Source organism: Salvelinus namaycush, chromosome 25, assembly GCF_016432855.1.
Source record: "Salvelinus namaycush isolate Seneca chromosome 25, SaNama_1.0, whole genome shotgun sequence".
NCBI lineage: Eukaryota > Metazoa > Chordata > Actinopteri > Salmoniformes > Salmonidae > Salvelinus > Salvelinus namaycush.
In genome coordinates, this window is record NC_052331.1 from 34,635,678 (window position 1) to 34,648,131 (window position 12,454).

General features: G+C 46.2%; 1 protein-coding gene across 1 annotated transcript in view; it reads right to left on the reverse strand.

The window, feature by feature from the left end:
- The window catches only part of LOC120019914 (SH3-containing GRB2-like protein 3-interacting protein 1), a 74,381-nt gene that overhangs the window by 30,964 nt on the left and 30,963 nt on the right, over positions 1–12,454 (reverse strand). The window contains exons 7-9 of the mRNA XM_038963323.1: positions 2,322–2,346; positions 2,010–2,073; positions 1,744–1,844 (exon numbers count right to left, since the gene is read on the reverse strand). Coding sequence (XP_038819251.1) covers positions 1,744–1,844; positions 2,010–2,073; positions 2,322–2,346 — 190 coding nt within the window. The remainder of the gene's footprint in view (positions 1–1,743; positions 1,845–2,009; positions 2,074–2,321; positions 2,347–12,454) is intronic.

Sequence of the window (12,454 nt, forward strand, 5' to 3'; positions counted from 1 at the left end):
ATGAGTTCTGTTTCACTCAGAGACATAATTCAAACGGTTTTAGAAACTAGAGAGTGTTTTCTATCCAATAGTAATAATAATATGCATATTGTACGAGCAAGAATTGAGTACGAGGCAGTTTAATTTGGGGACCAATTTTTCCAAGATCGAAATAGCACCCCCCATAGGCTCAAGAGGTTTTAAGCTACAAGCGCCCGCACTGTTGATTCTGAAGGCCTGAGGGCAGATTTTAGACCCCTGGCAACACATGATGGCTGAATATGATTGGATAAAAGATCTAACATAAAGACCAGCCCTCCAAATCTCAACCTGGGGCTGGAAGCAGTGCAACCAAGAGGAAAGCTATGAAATGAAGAGTATAACTCTTACTCTGGGGAATAATTTAATACATATTTGTGGGAAAATATATTTAAAAAATATATATATTCTGATGATGTTTAGGCCAGCAGAGAAGGCCTTGCTGGCCCTGACGGCCCACCACTGCTATTCCTGTATATTGATGTGGCTCTCTGCAACATCAAAGGATGTTTTGGAACTTCTGAACGTAAGGCGCCAATGTAGTAAACTCAGATTTTTGGATATAAATATGAACTTTACCGAACAAAACATACATGTATTGTGTAACATGAAGTCCTATGAGTGTCATCTGATGAAGATCATCAAAGGTTAGTGATTCATTTTATCTATATTTCTGCTTTTTGTGAATCCTCTCTTTGGCTGGAAAAATGGCTGTGTTTTTCTGTGACTAGGTACTGACCTAACATAATCGTTTGGTGTGCTTTCGTCGTAAAGCCTTTTTGAAATTGGGGACTGTGGCTGGATTTACAACAAGTTTATCTTTAAAATGGTGTATGTTTGAGGAATTTTAATTATGAGATTTCTGTTGTTTGAATTTGGCGCCCTGCACTTTCACTGGCTGTTGTCAAGTCGATCCTGTTAACGGGATCTCAGCCATAAGATGTTTTAAGTAGTCAATAGGCAGAGGGCAGCATAATTTGTCTGATTCTCTGTAATAATGGTATGAGAATAAGAAATCATTATATTTTGTAAAGTGGTTTCTTGCATCAAACACAACAACATTTTCAGTCACCTCATTGTCGGAAGGACAAGTGGATAAACAGGTTAATGTCAAGCCCTGCATGTTTTTTCCCCCAAAAGCACACATTAGCTGCTACTGTAGGCTGAATGATAGAACAGCTATTTCCATGCTAAAATGTTATGGGATGCATTTTCTCCATTGTTTTTGATGGCAGGCCACTCTGGTAGGTCTACATTATGATCAAATACCCATAGTAGCCTACTTGACCACTGTTAAAACTAACTTGAAAATGGTTGTCTAGCAATGATCAACAATCAATTTAACAGAGCTGGAAGAATTTAGAAAATAATAAATGTGCAAATATTGTACAATCCAGGTGTGGAAAGCTCTTAGAGACTTAACCAGAAAGCTGTAATCGCTGCCAAAGATGATTCTAACATGTATTGACTCAGGTGTGTGAATATTTATGTAAATTATATATTTCTGTATTTCATTTTCAATAAATTTAAAAACATGTTTTCACTTTGTCATTATGGGGTATTTAAACACCTATTTCAGTCCAAGTCAAGAACGGATGATAATACAGCTACAGATAGTATTACTGTGATTAGGACCAACCAACCAACACTGACTGTACTAACCACATAGCTAAGACCCATGCAACACACACATGCTGTCAGAAAGACTATTCTTGTGAGAGTTACCATCATTTCTGTTACTATCGTATCTGTGTGTCTCATAGGTCGTCTCAGGAGGAGGCCCGAAGAAAGCTGGGGATCCTCTACGATTCTGGGATACTCTCTCACTGCAAGAGATGGTAAAGTCAAGATATGTACTTATACTTTGTAATTGAATTGAATATAAAAGCTGAATTTTCCCCCCCAAACAGAACATTTAGCAGACCCAACACATTATATCAATACAGTACATAGAAAATATGCTAGCCTGTTAGCATTAGCAGAGTTTTGACCTTTGTGTCTCGGGTGCGGGGCTTGGTGTAGGGGTGGAGCGTCTGGGTCTGGCGATCTCCTCACCTGGAAAGAACAACCAGTGATATTAGATTATATTTCATAATATAATATATTATATATACTGACAGCCACTGAATGTGCATCTTAACTCAAACTATTGAAACTACAGTATGGATCACAACCTCAAACAACTAACTTAACTGATGGTGTAGAACTATGACAAGATACTGTACATGTACGCAGTTTACACTGACAGACTGTAAAACAAATTACAAATAGCATTACACTACATCCACAAACAATGTACTTACAAGACAGGTGTCTCTTTATCGAGCCCTGCAACAAAAACAAAGTACTTTTCAGTATACCAGTAAAAAGGAATCGTAACCATTACATACAAAACATGAATGTAAACAGTTCAACCAATAATTACAGTATAGGTCCTGGATTAGTCTCCCTGTACAATTGCTAATGTGAAAGAATAGAGTGAAACTGTAAGTATATATAGAAACTAGAAAAATACAATATTTTGAGAGGCCATCAGTAAATGTCATAGGCACTGAAATGAAATAGAGTGTTTGGGTGTATAAAGAACTAAATGAACAGCCCTCCAAACAATAATATTAATAATTTATGTATTTCCTTGCAAGTGCTTAGGGTGCAGACACTTTTAAAATGAGCCACCAGGTGGCGACTTACCGGGCTGCGTCTCTGAGACCAGCAAAAAGGAAGAGAGAACAGACCTGGTCAGAGAGTGAGTGACAAATCAGGCAAATAGAACCGAAAAGAATGTAACACCCCTCTACTTCAACACTGTGCAATAAAGCCTACGTATAGTAATGCAGCAATACAACATAGCACCTGGTAGGTTACATTACCTCAGCTTATCAATACAACATAGCACCTGGTAGGTTACATTACCTCAGCTTATCAATACAACATAGCACCTGGTAGGTTACATTACCTCAGCTTGTCAATACAACATAACACCTGGTAGGTTACATTACCTCAGCTTGTCAATACAACATAACACCTGGTAGGTTACATTACCTCAGCTTGTCAATACAACATAGTACCTGGTAGGTTACATTACCTCAGCTTGTCAAGACAACATAACACCTGGTAGGTTACATTACCTCAGCTTGTCAATACAACACAGCACCTGGTAGGTTACATTACCTCAGCTTGTCAATACAACACAGCACCTGGTAGGTTACATTACCTCAGTTTGTCAATACAACATAACGCCTGGTAGGTTACATTACCTCAGCTTGTCAATACAACACAGCACCTGGTAGGTTACATTACCTCAGCTTGTCAATACAACACAGCACCTGGTAGGTTACATTACCTCAGTTTGTCAATACAACATAACACCTGGTAGGTAACATTACCTCAGCTTGTCAATACAACACAGCACCTGGTAGGTTACATTACCTCAGCTTGTCAATACAACATAGCACCTGGTAGGTTACATTACCTCAGTGTCACGTTCCTGACCTGTTTCTGTTGTTTGGTATGTGTTTATTGGTCAGGGCGTGAGTTTTGGGTGGGCAGTCTATGTTTTCTGTTTCTATGTTGGTTTTGGGTTGCCTGGTATGGCTCTCAATTAGAGGCAGGTGTTTGACGTTTCCTCTGATTGAGAGTCATATTAAGGTAGGTTGTTCTCACTGTTTGTTTGTGGGTGATTGTCTTCCGTGTCTGTGTATGTTGCGCCACACGGGACTGTTTTCGGTATGTTTGTTCGTATGGTTTTTGTGTAGTCTGTTTTCCCGGTTCGTGCGTTCTTCGTGTTACATGTAAGTTCTTACGTTCAGGTCAGTCTACATCGGTTTTGTTATTTTGTAATTTTCCAAGTGTTTTTCGTGTTTGTCTTAGTCTTTCAAATAAATCATTATGTATTCACAACCCGCTGCATTTTGGTCCTCCGATCCTTCTCTCCTCTCCTCGTCTGAGGAGGAGGAAGATCTAGACACCCGTTACAGAATCACCCACCAACAAAAGATCAAGCAGCGGGTTAACGGACAGCAACGACAGCGCAAGAAGGAGGAATGGACATGGGAGGATATTTTGGACGGAAAGGGTTGCTACACATGGGAGGAGATTCTGGCTGGTAAGGATCACCTCCCATGGGAACAGCTGGAGGCAGCTCGGAGAGCGGAGGAAACCGGAGAGAGGAACCGGCGTTATGAGGGGACGCGTCTAGCACGGAAGCCCGAAAAGCCCGTGAGTACTACCCAAAAATTTCTTGGGGGGGGGGGGCTAAGAGGTAGTGGGCCGAGGGCAGGTAGGAGACCTGCGCCCACTTCCCAGGCTAACCGTGGAGAGCGGGAGTACGGGCAGACACCGTGTTACGCAGTAGAGCGCACGGTGTCTCCTGTACGTGTTCATAGCCCGGTGCGGGTTATTCCACCTCCCCGCACTGGTAGGGCTAGATTGGGCATTGAGCCAAATGTCATGAAGCCAGCCCTACATATCTGGCCACCAGTACGTCTCCTCGGGCCGGCTTACATGGCACCAGCCTTACGCATGGTGTCCCCGGTTCGCCTACATAGCCCGGTGCGGGTTATTCCACCTCCCCGCACTGGTCGGGCAACGGGGAGCATTCAACCAGGTAAGGTTGGGCAGGCTCAATGCTCAAGGGAGCCAGTACGCCTGCACGGTCCGGTATTTCCGGCGCCACCTCCCCGCCCCAGCCCAGTACCACCAGTGCCTACTCCACGCACTCTCCCTATGGTGCGTGTCTCCAGCCCAGTGCCTCCAGTTCCGGCACCACGCACTAAGCCACCTGTGCGTCTCCAGAGCCCTGTACGCACTGTTCCTTCTCCCCGCACTCGCCCTGAGGTGCGTGCCCTTAGCCCGGTACCACCAGTGCCGGTACCACGCACCATGTCCATAGTGCGTTTTGAGAATCCAGTGTGCCCTGTCCCTGCTCCCCGCACTAGCCTGAAGGTGCGTGTCCTTAGTCCGGTGCCTCCAGTTCCGGCACCACGTACCAGGCCTACAGTGCGTCTCAGCCGGCCAGAGTCTGCCGTCTGCCCAACGGCGCCTGAACTGTCCGTCTGCCAAGCGCCGCATGAACTGCCCGTCTGTATTGAGCCTGCAAAGCCGCCCGTCTGCCATGAGCCTACAGAGCCTTCCGCCAGACAGGAGCCGCTAGAGCCTTCCGCCAGACAGGAGCAGCCAGAGCCATCCGTCTCCGCAGCGCCATCTGAGCCATCCGTCTCCGCAGCGCCGTCTGAGCCATCCGTCTCCGCAGCGCCGTCTGAGCCATCCGTCTCCGCAGCGCCGTCTGAGCCATCCGTCTCCGCAGCGCCGTCTGAGCCATCCGTCTCCGCAGCGCCGTCTGAGCCATCCGTCTCCGCAGCGCCGTCTGAGCCATCCGTCTCCGCAGCGCCGTCTGAGCCATCCGTCTCCCCAGCGCCGTCTGAGCCATCCGTCTCCCCAGCGCCGTCTGAGCCATCCGTCTCCCCAGCGCCGTCTGAGCCATCCGTCTCCCCAGCGCCGTCTGAGCCATCCGTCTCCCCAGCGCCGTCTGAGCCATCCGTCTCCCCAGCGCCGTCTGAGCCATCCGTCTCCCCAGCGCCGTCTGAGCCATCCGTCTCCCCAGCGCCGTCTGAGCCATCCGTCTCCCCAGCGCCGTCTGAGCCATCCGTCTCCCCAGCGCCGTTAGAGCCATCCGTCTGTCCCGAGCCGTTAGAGCCGCCCGTCTGTCCCGAGCCGTCAGAGCCGTTAGTCAGTCAGGAGCCGCTAGAGCCATTCGTCAGTCAGGATCTGCCAGAGCCGCCAACCAGACAGGATCTGCCAGAGCCGCCAACCAGACAGGATCTGCCAGAGCCGCCAACCAGACAGGATCTGCCAGAGCCGCCAACCAGACAGGATCTGCCAGAGCCGCCAACCAGACAGGATCTGCCAGAGCCGCCAACCAGACAGGATCTGCCAGAGCCGTCAGACAGTCATGAGCTGCCCTTCAGTCATGAGCTGCCCTTCAGTCATGAGCTGCCCTACAGTCATGAGCTGCCCTACAGTCATGAGCTGCCCTCCAGTCATGAGCTGCCCTCCAGTCATGAGCTGCCCTCCAGTCATGAGCTGCCACTCAGTCCGGAGCTGCCACCCAGTCCGGAGCTGCCACCCAGTCCGGAGCTGCCACCCAGTCCGGAGCTGCCACTCAGTCCGGAGCTGCCATTAGTACAGAGTTGTCCCTCTGTCCGGATCTACCTCTCTGTCCGGATCTACCTCTCTGTCCGGATCTACCTCTCTGTCCGGATCTACCTCTCTGTCCTGAGCTACCTCTCTGTCCTGAGCTACCTCTCTGTCCTGAGCTGTCTCCTCTACGTAGGAGGGGCCTTAGTGAAGGTTCCTGGACCATGGTCGGGGGCGAGGGTCGCCACTCAAAGGACGCTAAGGAGGGGGACAAAGACAGTGGTGGAGTGGTGTCCTCGTCCACCGCCGGAGCCGCCACCGCGGACAGATGCCCACCCAGACCCTCCCCTTGAGTTGTAGGGGTGCGCCCGGAGTTCGCACCTTGAGGGGGGGGTTCTGTCACGTTCCTGACCTGTTTCTGTTGTTTGGTATGTGTTTATTGGTCAGGGCGTGAGTTTTGGGTGGGCAGTCTATGTTTTCTGTTTCTATGTTGGTTTTGGGTTGCCTGGTATGGCTCTCAATTAGAGGCAGGTGTTTGACGTTTCCTCTGATTGAGAGTCATATTAAGGTAGGTTGTTCTCACTGTTTGTTTGTGGGTGATTGTCTTCCGTGTCTGTGTATGTTGCGCCACACGGGACTGTTTTCGGTATGTTTGTTCGTATGGTTTTTGTGTAGTCTGTTTTCCCGGTTCGTGCGTTCTTCGTGTTACATGTAAGTTCTTACGTTCAGGTCAGTCTACATCGGTTTTGTTATTTTGTAATTTTCCAAGTGTTTTTCGTGTTTGTCTTAGTCTTTCAAATCAAATCATGTATTCACAACCCGCTGCATTTTGGTCCTCCGATCCTTCTCTCCTCTCCTCGTCTGAGGAGGAGGAAGATCTAGACACCCGTTACACTCAGCTTGTCAATACAACATAGCACCTGGTAGGTTACATTACCTCAGCTTGTCAATACAACATAGCACCTGGTAGGTTACATCACCTCAGCTTGTCAATACAACACAGCACCTGGTAGGTTACATTACCTCAGCTTGTCAATACAACACAGCACCTGGTAGGTTACATCACCTCAGCTTGTCAATACAACATAACACCTGGTAGGTTACATTACCTCAGCTTGTCAATACAACACAGCACCTGGTAGGTTACATTACCTCAGCTTGTCAATACAACATAACACCTGGTAGGTTACATCACCTCAGCTTGTCAATACAACACAGCACCTGGTAGGTTACATCACCTCAGCTTGTCAAGACAGCTATGGGGGCCCAAGCGCCTTTTAAATCAGCCTTTTTTATTTATTTTTTACATTTAATTAAGCATTTTGACAGTAAATCTCCAAAAAGTAATTCATAAACCTTTTTAATTTCCATATGTACTAGGAAGCTAAGTATTTGTTTCTTGGGCTTCAAGAACGTGACTGATCAAAGTGCCTCAGGCCTTAAAAAATAAAGAATTGAACTGATTGTAAAGTAAAGAGATATTGGTGAACAAATGCAGTGGTCAAGGCTATGATGGTGCCAGTACAATGAGTGGAGCTTACTCAGGTGTTTTAAAGCTCAAATCAGACCGAGAGCCTAATGCTTCTTAGGAAGTTCTTTATGAGTTTTAGTTTAGAAAACAAACTATCTGCAGAAGCGACAGTTACAGGGATGGTTAAAAACAGCTTGATTGCCGTAGTAACATCAGGGAAACTGGGCAGAAGGGAGTGGTGCTTCAAATACAGCAGTTCTGTAACATCTTTAAATTGAGCCTCTCATTCTCCTTCATATCCGGCCTCAACACGTTCCGGAAAGAGATTAACTGTATAGGAAGCTCTGGAGACAGGTCGTCTGCATACCGGACAGCCAATACATTGGCAGATGCAAACAGATTATACTTAAGATTCGGAGCTGTTGTCATTGACGCTTCCAGGCAGCCTCTCGAGAGGAACATGTGTTACAACGTTTGAAATGTTTGTTGTTGTTGTTGTGTCACACTGCGTACTTTTCCCTGCTCTTTTAATGGATCAAGCACGGCTTTGACAACGATGGACTGTACAAACGTTGTGGAATACTCATCACATCTTCTAACGGATTTACAAAAAACCTCCACTGGCACCGCATATCCAGACAAACTTCAGTGCTTGGGGATAATGCGCGCAAGAAGCCGGGTGACAGGGACTACAGCTGGTAAGGGCAGACGGAGGAAAATACTGGCAATAGAAGGTCACCTAAAATACATCAAAAACACAATTGCTCACGTGAATGCAGAGTTTTAACTGAATTTTGTGATGTCACAAATACATCCAGAAATGCCCCAGAGACTCCGAATGTGCTTGTTTGTAATTCAAGATCATTGATAAACAAAGTGGATGAATTTGAACTGCTTCTTCAATTAGTAAATGCAGATATTGGATGTGTCACTGAAACTTTGGACAAAATGAAAATATCCCAGATGAATCTCTTTTCATACAAGACTATCAGCTGTTCAGAAAGACAGGTCAAGAGAGGGGATGAGAGGAGGGCGTGACTACGCATGTGAACCACAGTATGCAGGCAAAGAGAAGAACTGACCTAGAGAAAGAGGAGTTTGAGTGTATGTGGCTTCAGCTCCGCCCTAAACGACTCCCCAGCTCAGTCTCAACTCTGGTAGTGTTAGTACTCTACCATCCACTATGGGCAAATGAGAAAACACTTCAGCAGAATACTGTGGATTATCTCATCAACACTGTCCATGTGATCAGGATTTCCTATCCCCAAAGCTCATCCTGTGTGGAGACTTTAATCACCTGCCCATCAAGATGCTGACAAACTCCCATCCAGACATGGAACAATTGGTCAAAGACAAGACCAGAGGGGACTCCATCGTAGATCTGATCATTACCAAGATGAAGAATCACTACAACACCCCCACTGTACTTGCTCCTCTCGGATCCAGTGATCACAAATGTCTAATGTTCTCCCCAAACACAACATCAGGAGGGAGAAGCGAGGTGCAGCGGGGGAAAAGGACGTCTGGTAACCCAGAACAGAAAGGAGACCTTGGCACGATGTATGGCCAGTACTGACTGGTCTGCCGTATATGAGGCTGAGAGCATTGATGCAAAGGTGGAGAGGTTCAACTCCTGCATTCAAACTGCACTTGATGTATGTACGCCAATAAGAAAACAACACTGGACAAGCCCTGGATGACTGAGAAAATAAAGACCGCCATCAGGAAATGACAGATGATTTTCAACAGATGGGGTAAAACATTGAAATGGAGAAAATACAGAAACACAAGTGCAAACGTTTATCAAAGAAGCAAAGACAAACTACTACAAAACTGAAATCCAGAACCTAAAGAAGAAAAGCCCTAAGGAATGATGGGACTTCATTAACAAAGGACTGGAGACGAAAGAAAACATCAGGAGGGAGAATACAGGTGGAGGGAACTGAAGACAACGACGTGGCTGATGTTTTTTATGTCTTTTTTTGCTGAAGCATGGACAAGCACCACACCTCTTGCCATCTTCCCCATGCCCATGCCTACAAGGCAGGTTGAGCTGTGCAGTATTGGTCAGATAAAGCAAGCTCTGACCAGACTGAGCCCACGTAAAGTGTGTGGGCCTGATGTCATTCCAGCATGGGTACTGTTAGGTTCTTCTTTTTCAGAGTAAATAACACACGGACACTAGAGCAGCTTTAACCAAGTTGAATTCTTTCCAAAGGGTCGACACAGCTGTAATTCAGACAAAGACACCACTACAAGTATACAGTCGTGGCCAAAAGTTTTGAGAATGACACAAATATTAATTTCCACAAAGTTTGCTGCTTCAGTGTTTTAGATATTTTTGTCAGATGTTACTATGGAATACTGAAGTATAATTACAAGCATTTCATAAGTGTCAAAGGCTTTTATTGACAATTACATGAAGTTGATGCAAAGAGTCAATATTTGAAGTGTTGACTCTTCTTTTTCAAGACCTCCGCAATCCGCTCTGGCATGCTGTCAATTAACTTCTGGGCCACATCCTGACTGATGGCAGTCATATACTAGAGGCCAGTCATATACCGTAGCTACTAGAGGCCAGTCTCATACTGTAGCTACTAGAGGCCAGTCTCATACTGTAGCTACTAGAGGCCAGTCTCATACTGTAGCTACTAGAGGCCAGTCTCATACTGTAGCTACTAGAGGCCAGTCTCAAACTGTAGCTTCTAGAGTCCAGCATCATACTGTAGCTTCTAGAGTCCAGCATCATACTGTAGCTTCTAGAGTCCAGCATCATACTGTAGCTTCTAGAGTCCAGCATCATACTGTAGCTTCTAGAGTCCAGCATCATACTGTAGCTACTAGAGGCCAGGCTCATACTGTAGCTACTAAAGGCCAGGCTCATACTGTAGCTACTAAAGGCCAGGCTCATACTGTAGCTACTAGAGGCCAGGCTCATACTGTAGCTACTAGAGGCCAGGCTCATACTGTAGCTACTAGAGGCCAGGCTCATACTGTAGCTACTAGAGGCCAGGCTCATACTGTAGCTACTAGAGGCCAGGCTCATACTGTAGCTACTAGAGGCCAGCATCATACTGTAGCTACTAGAGGCCAGGCTCATACTGTAGCTACTAGAGGCCAGGCTCATACTGTAGCTACTAGAGGCCAGGCTCATACTGTAGCTACTAGAGGCCAGGCTCATACTGTAGCTACTAGAGGCCAGGCTCATACTGTAGCTACTAGAGGCCAGGCTCATACTGTAGCTACTAGAGGCCAGGCTCATACTGTAGCTACTAGAGGCCAGGCTCATACTGTAGCTACTAGAGGCCAGGCTCATACTGTAGCTACTAGAGGCCAGGCTCATACTGTAGCTACTAGAGGCCAGGCTCATACTGTAGCTACTAGAGGCCAGGCTCATACTGTAGCTACTAGAGGCCAGGCTCATACTGTAGCTACTAGAGGCCAGGCTCATACTGTAGCTACTAGAGGCCAGGCTCATACTGTAGCTACTAGAGGCCAGGCTCATACTGTAGCTACTAGAGGCCAGGCTCATACTGTAGCTACTAGAGGCCAGGCTCATACTGTAGCTACTAGAGGCCAGGCTCATACTGTAGCTACTAGAGGCCAGGCTCATACTGTAGCTACTAGAGGCCAGGCTCATACTGTAGCTACTAGAGGCCAGGCTCATACTGTAGCTACTAGAGGCCAGGCTCATACTGTAGCTACTAGAGGCCAGGCTCATACTGTAGCTACTAGAGGCCAGGCTCATACTGTAGCTACTAGAGGCCAGGCTCATACTGTAGCTACTAGAGGCCAGGCTCATACTGTAGCTACTAGAGGCCTCTACGTAGAGAAAAAGAAGCTGCCAGCACAGACATAGATACTTTTTTCTAAGAAAAGAGGAAAAGAGACAGAGAGAGAAGCAGCAAGGAGGACTTCAGAAGACCAGGGGATTCTCTCAAATTGGATTTCATTTCACTTGATTGCAGACCATTTGTGTTGGCTATTAGCCAGACAAAACAATAGTGGTTAAATGTATCCTCAAGCAGACTACGTTTTTCCAAAATGTTTAGGCTATTTGATGTGTCATTTTTTATAAAGAGTTTATAAATAGCAGCTAAATAGCAGATAAATACTGTATATCGCTATACATAGTAGGCTACACTGCATAATGGAACAACGTAAGCTGGTGTGTTGAGGGTGTGCTGACTATTATTTGGCATTAGACTGGTTTTACACACAACTTTCTATCCAAGCTGGGAGAAAGCATGAGGACGGCTCATGTCATGCAGGTTCAGGTGAGCTATACAGGACAGTTGTATAATTATTTTTAAATCAATTGGTTTCTTATTAGTATTCTGTTGTATCGAACATGTATTTCATAATCTGCAATGTTTGAATTTCCAACTTGAATTACTGAACAAATAATGACATTATTGCTGCCAGCCAGCAGTCTAAATGGCAGCCTTGTGACACCGTGTATAGCTTAGTGAAATGTTTGACTTAACATGAGAAAATGACAATCAATTAGGCCTAATAAACATTTATCCATTAGCTAAAGCAAAGCTATAGGCTACATGCCCTGGCACCACAGAAAGTCTATAATCGATTCACATCAACGTGTTTCGATTTCAGCACCATGAGCAGAGATCGGTAGTCTATACTTTTTGAGTGGCTGTCTGGCTGACGCATTCGTTTGTCTTTTTTTAAGGGGGGGGGGTATTCCGACCTTGCGGGGGGTCCAGAGAACCTGCATTACGCCAGCGCCAATTAGCTTTGGTCAAACAGAATCAATAGGATATGAACAGGTGTTATGCGAAGGATTGTGCATTATATACCATGCGAGCTTTG